Consider the following 13,090-nt stretch of genomic DNA (forward strand, 5'->3'; position numbering starts at 1 on the left):
TATCAATCATGGCATTGTTCCTCTGCAAGCAACGACATTGGAAAGTTCACAGCTTGTGTAGCCTCTGGCTGTGTACCCTGTGGTCCAGGCTTGCCTGGCCCCCAGCCCTGTGGTTGGGGATCAGGCTGGATCCTGTGCCCAGCAGCACTCCCCATGCCTTCTGCCTGTCTGTGTGAATAAGTGCTGGGTCATGGCAGGATGGTGTCTGACTCAAGCAGATATTGTCTTTGGGGAGACCTTGAGTAGGGTGGGCAGGAGTGCTTTCTGTATGAGCAATTCAATTGGTGCTGGTTTTATGGTCAGTTTAGGGTTTAATGAGATTTTGGTTGCATTTCCTTTGTGAAGGTCATTATTCATCGCTTCCTGTCTCAAAGTCATGGGTATATAGAGCACGGTTGTGCGTACGTTTCACATAAAGTGGTTTTTTGTGGCCTTGGTCTTGTAAGACATAAATGCCAACTTGGAGATGAGCTGCTCTTAAGGCTTCCAGAGCAGCCAAGGAGACACAGGGAGCCTTGGCACAGAGCTGGCCTGGGGTTTAAAATGAGGTGGCTTTTCCAGTTTTGCTGAGGACGGAAAACATGGGCAGGGCTTTATTTTTTGTCTTGCTAAGCTGCAAGCAAAAGTGATCCCAAAGGTGTGGCTTTGATCTGAGCTGTTTGTGGAACCAAACTTCCAAGGCAGGTAAAGAAACGAGGCAAGAATAGACTGGCGGCTGAGGTAAAAGGGGTGGGAGGTGTGTCTGGCAAGAACCCCTCAAGGCCACGTTGTATTTTTCAGCATCAAAGCATCTCTCAGTCTTCCTGACAGTGAAGGTGGTTGTATTATTATAGAAAACAATATTGTTGGAAAACTAGAACTGCCTCCTTTTACCAAGGAGGTAAAGCAAGCTCTTGTCATTGGAAGCTACAAGCGAGAAGTTAACAACTTTTAATTTGATATTTTGTCTTGAGAAGGAAGGTGCCATCTACTCACATCTAACTCCCAGTTAAGTTCTGTCTTTCCAGACCCTCTGGTCATTATAGCTTTGGAGTGGGATAGGGATAGTGGTCTACTACACAAAACTAATTTTTCAGCCTGTGGTGTAGCCCCAAAACTACTGTGGCAAGTCCTTCGCTCCAGCTGTTTAGCTTGTGGACAGTCGGGAGAGCTGAGAAGTGGGGCAAGGGCTGGAGGTGGTGGTCTGAGGCTGTGGGCAGATGGTTTTGTGTGGAAGTGAGGAGGTGAAGTGATGTGGGACTGCGTTGTGCTGTGGGAAGACGGTAGGATGGAGCTCACCTCAGGAGCCCTTAGACTTGTACGTTCTCCATGATTTTGAGATAGAAGATGAGTCATGGAGTGTGTGGCTGTGTTGTCAGCTTGGCCATAGCCCAGGGCCCATGCTGGGGCTGTACATTTCTTCTTGCAATGAAAGAGAGCCCAGCTCTTCACCTGGGGTGCTGTGTGTTCCCCAGATTGACAAGTACCTCTACGCCATGCGGCTGTCAGATGAAACACTGCTGGACGTCATGGCTCGCTTCAGGAGGGAGATGAAGAACGGCCTCTCCAGGGATTTCAACCCAACAGCCACAGTGAAGATGCTTCCCACCTTTGTGAGGTCCATTCCTGACGGTTCAGGTAAGCAGCTGAGTATTTTCTGTAGTAAGGATGGTGTGTTTTTTGGAAGCCTGTTGGAAATGCACAATGTCCTACCAAGAGCAAGAGGGATTTACTTCCTGGCAAGCCCAGACAACATTTTGAAGACAGCCTCCCCTCTGTGTGCAGGTCTGTTCCCACAGATGCTGTAAGATTTTGTGATTCCTTTATCAAAGCCATTTTAATGCCAGTGGAAGGGCCATTCCTAGCAGTTGGTTCACTATCACTCGGTACATTTACTCTGAGACCTGTCTGCCAACAGTCAATACTTCACATAGAATGATTTTTGATTCATGCAGTTCACACTCATGTGACCTGGAGTCCTAAATACAGTGGCTTTTAGTAATGTACTGTTTCCTTTAACATCTCATCTCCTTTTCCCCAGTGGAAGTGCGAACCATTACAGGCTGAATCTGAGTTTCCTGGCATTCATTTTGCATTTTGTAGCTTCCTCTTCCAGACTGTCTTGGTGGAAAACTCACAGAACTCGAGGAGGATGCAGCACGTGGCTCCCAAGCTGCTGCTCTGGTGTGCTAAGCTTTTTCCATCTAGATGCAGGACTCGTTTTTTCCCTGCCTACTGTACCAGACAAAAGTGGCACAAATTGCTATTGGACACCAAAAAGGTGTTATGTTGGTAATTGAGACCAAGATTGCCTCTGTTACTTGTTACTTAAAAAATACTTTGTGTTTGTAAAAAAATACCATATGCAGAGTATCTAAATGTATTTATAAACATTATATAATAGAGTTTATTATTTAGTAGTAACATGGTTTTCCTCTCATGTAGCATGAGCTGGTTAACTAGTGTGGTACCTACCACAAATTAACTAGTTTGGTGCCTACCTGTGTGCAGAAATTGCACAGACTGCATAACAGAGTTACTGCCTATTTTGAGGATTTTTTTTTTTTTAGTTAAAATCGAGAATTCATTGGTGAAAGAGTATGAGGCCAGGTACTTTGTGTAAATTGGTGTTGCTGTCTGGCAGGTGGAATTCTTTGGTAGCTTTGCTGTTGATTTCTGCCATCTCAGGCTTTGAGTTGAGATGTGATTTGCTGTCTGAAGAAAACCAAAGGGAGAATGTGTTTGAATCCTGTGTTTCCCTTAATTTATCGTTGCTGGCTGTTATGTTGAAATGTTGTGTTGAAATTTGCAGCCTATTGAGAAAGGCAGAAGCTGCCACACACAGCTGGGTCACAGGCAGAGGTTGCACTAAGGGTTTGCACGTGAGGTGACTTGAGGGCTTTTGTGTGAAATCCCAGCATTTTTACTGGCTCCAAACCCCTGTTTTTTCATTGATGTTTGTTTTGAGTTCATTTGAGTAGTGACTAGTCCCCAGTTCCCTGCTTTGTCAGGCACTGCACGGTGTCAAATCTGAGCTGCTTGCAGCGAGTCAAATAATTTTGAAAATTACTCCGCATCGTACAATCTGGGAAGGCTTAGAGATGGCTCAGGAAAAAGGGGATCTGTACATGGCCAGGAGAGGTGTGAGAGGTTGCTGAGCACTGCTGGGACCAAGGAGGAGCCAGAGCAGTGAGCAGCCCTGGTTGTGCGTAGGCGTGTCTGTGTGTCAAGGCATTAATTTCAGATTACACAGCTCCTTAAAACAGAACCTGGTGTGTTGTGTGCAGGGTGCTCAGTTCCTGCTCCTGTGCCCGCCTGGCTCCTGCCAGCCTCTCCAGGCTGGGCACACTGCTGGCAGTGCTTTGCAGCACGGATTAGAGCAAGGCAGAGCTTTGCCCCGGACAGTTTCTGCAGATCTCAGTGGTGATCTGTGTGTGTAGGTGGCTAGAGCCCCTTTGGATAGATGCTAGAAAAGCCCACAGGGCCATTCCATTCTCTCCCTGAAAGGGCACGTTCTGAACCCAGGTATGAGCAATGTTTGCTGTGAGGGGGTGTTGTGGCATTTCTTTCCCTGACTCACCCGTGTGTGCCTGTCACGTCTGGCGCAGCCACGGCACGGATGCAGCCAGGACAGGTGCAGAGCCCCCTTCCCTCTTCCTCCAAAAGGTTCTGGGGGGCCCTCACAGATGTGGCTGTGTTGATGTGCCCAGAGATGGCAATTTCTGCCTTCAGCTGTCCCTCTGTAAAAGCCAGAGGCTGAAAGCCTGCCCTTTTCTCTGGCCTGTCTCTAATTACTGCCTTGTAAGCTCTTTCCTCTGAGTCCAGTTATTATTATGGGCGCTGACTATTCAGAAAATACTGTTGTTTAGTTTCAGATCTGTGCTTGTGTTCTTTTTCAACAAGGAGTTTGTGAGCAATAATTCTAGAGACTCTGGAGGTGTTATGTTAGCAGTTTTTTCCCTCCCTTCATTCAGAGTTGTTTAATTTATGAAAGCCATGAGGTTTTTCTGTCCCTAGTGCCCAGAATGGTGGCTCGAGCTAATTCAAAATGCTTTCAAAGTCCAAATAAATTCACAGCAGGTTTGATTGAGCCTTGGTTTACAAAGCACGGATTAAATGCTGCTATTTGGGTTTAATTCCTCAAGTACACTAAAAGAAAACTAGTTGCATGCAGAAAGCTTTACACTATAGTTCAGAGATCTTTTAAAGGCTGAAGGATGATTCTTAATAATTTTTTAACTTGCGATGAGCTTGATGATGCTGGAAATCAAACACCCTAACCTGTTAATTTATTTACAAGGAAGGTATTTCAGAAGTGTAGTGTTTGTTTGAGGTATGCACTTAGGCTTGAAAAAGGGCCATCTGGTCCAGTGTTGATTTTCCCATTAGTTCTTGGAGGTAATGGCTTGCACTCAGCAGATGATACCCATAAGATAAAGCTTATTTGGGTATTTGGCTTAATGAGAAACTTGTGGTCAGTGTTTGACTTCCAGACTTGCTGCAGTGAAGTGGGTTATGATTTTTTTGTCCTGAGCCAAATAAAGGGAACTGCATCTCCAGTTTGTGTATGCTCATGTTTTAAATGACATTTGTACTGGTGCAAAGCAGTGTTTAAAGCCACACTGCTCAGAAACAGGTAGGGAAGCACTGCAAGATCTGTCTTTTGGCAAACTCAGTTTGCCCATGTCTTGAGCAGCAAGGAGGACAAGTTGCATTGCAGTGCAGTAAAATTAGGAGGTGTATTAGAAGTTGTGGGCTCCCGCTGTAATTTTGCTATGTTTTTCTGTATGGAGTTTATTGTTCTTTGTGGTTTCTCACATGACACTGTTTTGTTTCTGTATTACACTGCAACCTTGGAAAACCAAAGGGACATTTGCAGTGTATTTTGCCTCTCTTGGTCTGTTTCTGTTAAAGATCCTGTCCTGAGGGGACACCTTGAGCAGTTCATCAGTTTTGCTGACTGGGTGAGGCTACCAGAGGTGCATGGGGTGATGAGGAGGAACAGCTCATTAGGTCAGATTTTAGTAGTTTTGATATGAGACTGGACAGAGTAATCTTAGAGGCAAGTATGGCTCTGGAAATCCTCATGGATAAATTGCATACCTGGAATTTTTGTGGCACTCTGGGGGCAGTAGGCTCTGGAGCCGAGTGTGTTTGAGGTAACATGTCACAACAATCTTCCCATCTGCTAGAGGTTTTTCAACTTTGAATTTAGGCAAAAGTGGAAAAATGGTGATGTTAGGAATGGCCTTCTGAAAGTCACAGCTGATGAGGAAGTAGGATGAGAAAACACTGGGTGGTTTTGTTTTGCTGCCCCCTGAGCAGCCTCGGGGACCCTGGGGTGCTGTGCACAGACACAAATCCTTGCAAAGAGCCCTGGTGATTATTTGCAGCCTGGGCACACGCTCCTGTGTGAGAAAGTTGTGCACACAGCTTCCCTAAATGCTATCCTTTTGCAGATTTTGGCAATTGCTGTCTTTGCTCCCTCTTTGGTAGGGCATGAGATAGCATGGGTAGGTCAGGCAGATGTTTGCCTTGCTCTCCAGGGGTGCCGAAGGTGTCATTCCTCAGATAGTCAGGCCATGTGCCTGGAGTCTCTGCAGCTTGGATTGGCTTCAGCTTTCTCCAGCTGAAGAGGAGATGGAGGTACCCCAACTCTTTCCTCCTGGGCAGATATTAAGAGCTCTGTGCTAGACATTACAACTTCTGAGTAACTCCTGCAGCAGTACAGGGCTGTTTTATTTAAGCTGTCCTTTCTCTGACTTCTCTTATCTGTCTGCAGCTTGCAGTGAATCTCAGCCTTTCTGGACACAAGATGGGGGATGGTTCCTCCTTTCATTACATTTGTGTGTAATTTGTTGATTTTAGAGCAGCCACCATCCACTGTTATTTGCTAAAATGACACGGTTTATTTACAGCAAAAGGCTGCTTGTCAGTGGCATCCCTTCATTTTACTGCCTCTGTTTTCAACATCTCTTGGCTTTCTCCTGAGATCTTTGCTCTTCCAGCTTCATTGTGAGATATGGATACAGACTGCCCACTGTTTTGAATTCTTTTTGGGCAAACCTTCACTGAAGTTGCCTGTGTATCAGTGGTGGTTGGCATTGCCATTGCACCAGCTTCCTGTTAAATTGCAGGGAATCAGATAGATGGAATCAGGTTCACGTGGATGCCCTGCAGCTGGCACTTCCTTGCTATATGGACTGCACATTTGCTTCAGTGCTGCACTTTACCAAGCTTGATGTTTCCCCTCATTGTATATGATTTTTAATCACTTGTGCCTTGTTTTCCACATAGAGAAAGGAGATTTCATTGCACTGGATCTTGGGGGTTCTTACTTCCGAATTCTTCGGGTAAAGGTGTCGCATGAAAAAAAGCAGACGGTGCAGATGGAAAGTGAAATTTATAATACCCCGGAGGACATCATGCATGGGAGTGGAACACGGGTAAGCACCTCTTCCTTGGCACATGTCTCTGAAGATTAGCTGCTTGGATTTTAGAAAACCCTCACAAGAATGAGCTTAGCATTGTCACAGTTGTACCTACAGCATGCAGACTGCACCTCAGTGTCAATACTGAAAATGAATAAGGGGTGTAACAGAGCATGCATGCGTGCTGCAAACCTGCTGTCATCATGTGGGAGACTTCTGGACAAGATAGGGAGCAAATGGCTTCAAAATAAAAATTCTTTTATAGTGAACTTACTTTCCGTTAGTACAAACGGAGAGCAGGAAAACAACTTAGTCTTTGTAAGCAATGAATATGACCAGCCCTGCAATTGTAGTGTTAGATGAGGGGTAGAAATCCCCATGACAGCCACATCTCTGTGCTGGCAGTCTGAGCAACTCAGCATTCATGAAAAGTACAAGTTCATTGAAAAAATTACGGGAAGCTGATAGAATGTTTCGCACAGCTTCACTTAAGTTTTGTAGGGTAATTGAAAGGTCTTTTTTTTTTTTAGTCTTCTCTGTTCCAAGAGTAGAAAATATTTGTATCCATTCACTTGGATTTCAAATTTAGTTCTTTGAAAGTATTTTTTTTTTTTTGATCAGGAAGTGGATTACACTGGCATATTTGTCTCTGTGTCAGCATAAGGCAAAACAAGTAATTTTCATTGTTGGCAACAGCAAGATTTTTATACTTTTTATTAGAATGAGGTGCTGTTCAGGAGTGTGAGACCTGCAGGAAATGTAAAGCTTGTTTCAGAAGAATAAGCAAAAGAGGAGAAAAGAAAAATTGTGGGAACAGCATTTCTACCTTACATGTATTTTCTGTAGTCACCTTAATACCTTTATTGTCTATATGTAATACGTGCTTTTCATTCTCATGCACCAGTGAGTGTAAGATGGCACTCATGGCTTGTCAGTAGAACTGATAAAAGCATTGCTGTGATATCTGAACCACAGCAGTAAAATAACCTTCTTGTAAGGACTTTTCCTAGCCTTATTGCTTTGTTTTTGAGCCAAAAGGTCGTGCAGTGGTTTTCCCACAGGATGGTTTTGGAGGGGAGCTGAGCTGAGCTGCTTGTGGCAGAGGCAGGGACGTTGGGTGGGCTGCTCGGAGGCAGGCTGGCAGCAGGGGTTGCTTGTCCATGGAAGGGTGTCAGGAGCTGAAGGCTGACAGACAGCAGGGCTGTCTGCACACCCCAGTGTCTGTTCTGGGGAGGCAAGGCAGCCTGGCTTTGGGGGATTCTAGATGGAGACATGATAAGGGTGGTAAGGGGAAGCTGGGAATAGAGGCATCTGCTTTTTTTCCATGTTCTTGTCATATCTGTGTTTTAATTTTTCAATATCCAAAGGCCATTTGGCTTTTGGGAAGCAGCAGTGTGGAGCTCAGGCTGATAGGCTTTGTCATGGCTTTTAAGCTGAAAGAAAGGCAAGCAAGGCTCCCACTGACCCCATGGGCACAATATAGAGCAGAAAATAAGAGCAGAACTTGGAAGCATTATCAGAATAGCACTTGGATTTGAAGTTGTTCCATGACACAGTGATCCAGTGCTTGCTGTGTGCCTTCAGAGAGAAGCATGGGGGATGCCCAGGAGGCAGACAGGCAGCTGGTAATTTGGTGCTTATGACTGATGTCTACACTTGAAGTTTTCTGAAATGTCCAAGCCAGTTTTGTGGAATACTTGGACTGAAGTGCCTGTGTCGGGTAGGCTCCTAATGATTTCCAGCAAGCTGTGTCATTAACTTTGCTGAGTTACACTCCTAAAGCTTAGTGCATTATCAGCTTATTGAAAGATTGTGATTTATGGCTTCACATCTCCTAACATGGTTGGTTTTGATATTTTCTACTTCATGGCATTCAAACTTCCATTTTTGTCCATCTATCAGGCATGGGCTCACAGTTTTACCAGTCAGAGACAGTTCCCTATCAAAGTCAAGGGCAAAACTCTGATTGACTTCAGCAGGGTAATAGCAGGTCTAAAATTTGTAAGAATCTTGTCTCCTGTGTCAGCTCAGTGAACAGAAATGTGCCTGAGACTTGATTTTGGTGTTGCTTTTTGTGTTCTGCCAGCACTGGAGGTAACTTAGGGATTTGTGGCTGTTCTCTGGATCTGAAACTGTGATTTCCTTGCTCCTTAAATCATCCCCATTGAGGGGCTGGGGCCTGAGCTTGGATCTCCAGTTGCTTGTCCAAGTCTCCTGTCTGCCAGCCAAGTGCATCATTGTGGAGACCTCTTGGAGCCTAGCTTGAGCAGGCAACTTCTTGGTCAGGGGAATTAAGCCTCATCTGTTGCTCAGGGTCTCAGGCTGTATTGCCTCAGGTCTATAAATCAGACTGGTCCTTTCCTCTTGGCTGTGGCGTTCTCTCTGTCCATCTTTTTGACATATGATAAAATATTTGGCTCACACTGTTCCCTACTGCAAATCTGTCAGTAAAAGAAGATTTTGATTTTTCATCAGTGCACCTTCCCCACTTTAATGAAATTTTACTGGATCTTTGTAATGTTGCCTCTACTATCCAGTCAGAGTCATTTGGCACTGGTAAGGTTTGGATGTTAATATGGGCATGGGCACACACAGACGCTGCCTTGAGTCTCCTTAGGAAAAATTTACGAGCATCAGTGGTAGCAAAACTAATAAATGCCTGTCTTTTTTCTGCTTTTGAGCCAGGCCATCCCTCTGTGGTTTATGAACAACAGTAGCACGGCCAGACTGTTCATCACTGACTACACACAGCTCCTGTAGTGTCCACATTATGGCTAATAATGCATTTGCCTGCCCTCCCAGTGTACTGCTAACTCACATAGGTGGGCTTCAGCAGGTCCTGCCAGGTCTGCGTGGCAGACAGCAGGTGCACGGTCTTTGTGGAGTCTATTGGGAATGCCCAGGAATTTTTTGCATTTAGACTTAGAAAGCAGATCCTGTCTTTTCTCCATGCATTTGTAGTTTGTTGCATGAGAGGGATTTTTGTAACAACATACACAGTCAACATTTCTGCTTCCTGCTCTCTGAACTCCCAAGGGGTTTGATGTTGGCCTCTGGTTTCTGTTTGTAATCCTGGAAGCAGTTGAAAGTTTAGTAGGATTGGGTATTCAGCAAGATACTTTCAAATGGAAAGCATAGTCAGAACACCCACTCCTGCTGTTCTGTGTTCCTCCTGGGGAAGTTGCCGTATTTTATTACGTAACTGTAGTTCTTTTCATAATTCCTCTGTTCCTCATCTGGACAGCTGAAAATTGTCTTCCAGAAGTGTAGCAGTGTGCATTGCATTCCCATGTTGTTTCTCTGTGTGGGCTCAAAAAAGTCTTTGATTTGCCCAGGGCAATGAATGGCAACATTCTCCCTGGGAAACCACTGTACTTTTCCTTAATCAAATCTGACCTCATTTAAGGCATGAGTTTAAGGTGTTCAGTTTAATTGTAACATTACTCACACTGCTTCTTGACCTGCTTTGAAGGACAAAATATTCCTATTCATCCTTTGCAATTGCTGCAGTCTGTCTGTAGTACATTCCTGTCTCTCCAAGGCTCTCAATTGTTCTTAATAAAGCTGTGTGGGCTAATTGGAACCAACAGATGTCTTTTTGTACTCCCTCCCAGTTATCCCCAGTCTTCTAGGCAGATTACCTCCTCTCATCCCACCAATGCTGTAGATAGGATTTGTTTTATTTTCTTTGGGGTTTTTTTTTTTCAGGGAGTTAAAATGCGAGGCACAATTATATCCTGGGGCAGGCAGTGACTTGTTAATAGCTTGCCATCCATCTGTGGTATGGGTCAGTTGAAGGCATGTCTGGCTTTCTGGTGCTGGTAAATACAAACCTGTGTTTTTGTTGCTTCAATTGCTCAGGCTTGATTTCAGCTTTGAGCGTTGCAGTCTACCTGAGGGGCTTTTCAAATGGCTCAGTGTGACAGGCCTTTGTGCCTCCCTGGTTCCTGTCCCGGCTGACAGGGTGTAGTGCCATTGTCACAAGTGCCATCAAGGCATCTAGGTGGGAGTTGGTACCCACAAGCCTGGTGCAGGCTGCCTGCCTAGTTCAACCTTTAAAAAATGCGGAAAATATCCCCATTTTGGGTGTTTCAGATAACATGGAAAATATTTAGATGAATCCCTTGGGTTTCCTTTTTGTTTGTTTGTTGTGTGCTTTAGGAATAGATTTGAGATGATGTTCTTTTGGGTGGCTCCTGCAAAGTGCTGAGTTCTCTGCTCTCAGCAATGCTTGAGCAAAGCAGATGTAGTCTCCTCTACATCACTGTAAAAGTGCTCAATGTCCTGTGGGACTGGATCCCAAATGTTCTTTTGACTGGCTCCTTCCTGTTATAGAAAGGTTAAAAGAGCATTTTTGTCCTCATCAAATGTTAAGTGGAAGGGTTACAGCAGGCTTGAGAGCCACGAGCCTCTTGTTTCAGGAAGTGTTTTTATATGGGTATAAAAGATGCCTGCAGAATTAGGTGTGTAAAAGGACAGTACATTTCATAATGTATTAGTTATTAAGATGTTACTATATCCTGCTTGAGAGTATTTTCATAGCTATGCCATTTATATATCTTTTAAAATCTGGAGAGCTATCTTCCCCTTTCCCCTAACTCAGATCAGTTTTCTTGCGGAGTTTGAAACATTTTATCCCTGAAGCTGTATCTCTAATCATGGTGGTTTTATATTTTTCTTACAGCTTTTTGATCATGTTGCTGAATGCCTGGGAGACTTTATGGAGAAACAACAAATCAAAGACAAGAAACTACCAGTCGGGTTTACGTTTTCCTTCCCCTGTCGACAATCCAAGCTAGATGAGGTAAGAAGACTTCACAATTTTCTTAGTACACAGAAGAGCTGCTATGTTATTAAAACAGTGCCATGAAAGCAGTATCCCAGACAGATCTCATTTTGGGGATAAATTAGGATTATATTTTGCTGCCACACTGTGCAGCGTTTTTCCCCTCGCCTCGGGGGTGTGGTTGGTGTGACCAGCCCAGCAGGGCTTGCTGGGTTTTGCTGCCCCTCACAAGTGCACACAGCTCCGGTTTGGGCAGCGATCCTGGTCCCCAGCACCGCTGGGACAGGTCACTGGAACCAGCCTGCTGCACAGAGGATGGGGATAACCAGCCCTGTGCAGTGACGGGTGAGATTCCCAGGACAAGGATGCTGCGGTGGTTTCCTGCTCCTTGTACCACCAGTGACTCAGCAGCCTCCTGGTACAGCATTGCCATGGCAACGGTGTAGCAAAGGAATGCAGGAAAGTTAAATCTACACAAAACACACAGACATTGCCCTGTTAAAGCATGACCTGCTTTTCCAGCTTCCAGGCCTCTAGGTTAGTCTGGTGCAACAGCCCCTCAGATGCTGGTGCTGAAGAGGGCCAGGTGAGGCATGATTTTCATTACATTTCATACTTCTTGGGCTGTGCTGAGAGCTGAACCCAAGGGTGCTGACTAACTCAGGGTCTGAAAGCAGTTCAGAGCAGAGAGCTGCCTTTTTCTGCATCAGATCAGAAGAGATGAGTTGATCTCGGGGCAGCTCTCCCGTCTGCTTGTGGTGCGTGGTGAGGCTCAGGCTCCTGACCACAGCAGAGCTGTGCTGGGGATGTCGTTGTGAAGTTGAGGTGCCCTTGGGAAGGTTTGTTTAGCTGCATGATGAAAGGTGCTTGTTTGTGGGTTGGTTTACTCCAACCAGCTGGGATGGAGTCGTGGTTGTGTGGGGCAGGGGCAGGCAGCACGTGGGGTGCCATGGGGACACCTGAGCAGTGGCAGAGTGGAGTGGGATAGTAATGAGACAAGGGAGGGTGTCTCTTGAAGAGAAAAGCCAACAAGAAAAACAATTATTGACAGTTTTGCTGATGTGTTTTGAGTGTCTGGAAAATATGTTTTTTCTGGATTCTTTGGGTCAGGTTTGTTCTCGGATGGCAGCTTCTGTGAGGCTATGCCTGCTTGGGTGCTGTTTTCCTGTGCTTGGTGAGCAGAAGGAGGCAAGGTGGTCCCTGTATGCTCCAGGGGTGATGAGATGGGCACTGCGTGGTTGGGCCCCAATCAGCCCTGCTGCATTCCAAGAGCTTCTGCTGCCAAGGCTTTGCTGGTGAAGGAAAAATTCCTTCCAGCACAGTGGCCAGTCACGCTGAGAGGAGCTGCTCTTTGCCAGTGTGGTTTGACCAGTTTCTTATAAAAGTTTTGTGAAAAAAGGTGCCCTTTTTGCCCACAAAAGCTGTGCCAGCAGAGTGGGCTTTGCCCACAGTTTCCCTGCACAGCAGCACGGGGTTTTGCTGGGTTTCTAAATGGTGCCCGAGAGGGCAGAACATTGGCAAAACTTACACAAACTGAGTTTGTAGTCGAGGGGTAGGAGAGTGTCTCCTGGTCTGGAAAGAGCTGCCCTGACCCTCTGTTCCCTGTAGCTGTCTCAGTTTGGAGGGAAAATAGATTTTTAAGCTGAGATATGGGCAAACATACACCTGGGCAATGGCTGCTTGTGCCTACAGGCTTCAGCTTTTCTAGTTTTTAGATTCTTGGACTCATGTTGTGACAGATTTGAACATTGTAGTGGGTATGGGAAGCTGAGCTGGTTTGAGTTGTCTTTCTGTCAGTTGATTACTGTCAATACTCTATTCTTTCTTTTATTATTATTTACCTGTACACTGAATGCTCTGATTCAGCCAGGCATTATGTAAATAGCAAAAAATC

At 45.3% G+C, this 13,090-nt stretch overlaps 1 protein-coding gene across 2 annotated transcripts in view; it reads left to right on the forward strand.

Annotated features, from left to right (window-relative positions):
* Positions 1-13,090, forward strand: part of LOC100226456 (hexokinase-1) — a 74,372-nt gene that overhangs the window by 43,016 nt on the left and 18,266 nt on the right. The window contains exons 2-4 of one of the 2 annotated variants that reach the window (XM_030275617.4): positions 1,455-1,617; positions 6,277-6,425; positions 11,095-11,214. The exons of the other annotated variant lie outside the window; for it this stretch is intronic. Of the exons in view, the coding sequence (XP_030131477.1) occupies positions 1,455-1,617; positions 6,277-6,425; positions 11,095-11,214 (432 nt within the window). The remainder of the gene's footprint in view (positions 1-1,454; positions 1,618-6,276; positions 6,426-11,094; positions 11,215-13,090) is intronic. 2 annotated transcript variants of the gene reach the window in all.

This window comes from Taeniopygia guttata, chromosome 6 (assembly GCF_048771995.1).
Source record: "Taeniopygia guttata chromosome 6, bTaeGut7.mat, whole genome shotgun sequence".
Lineage (NCBI taxonomy): Eukaryota > Metazoa > Chordata > Aves > Passeriformes > Estrildidae > Taeniopygia > Taeniopygia guttata.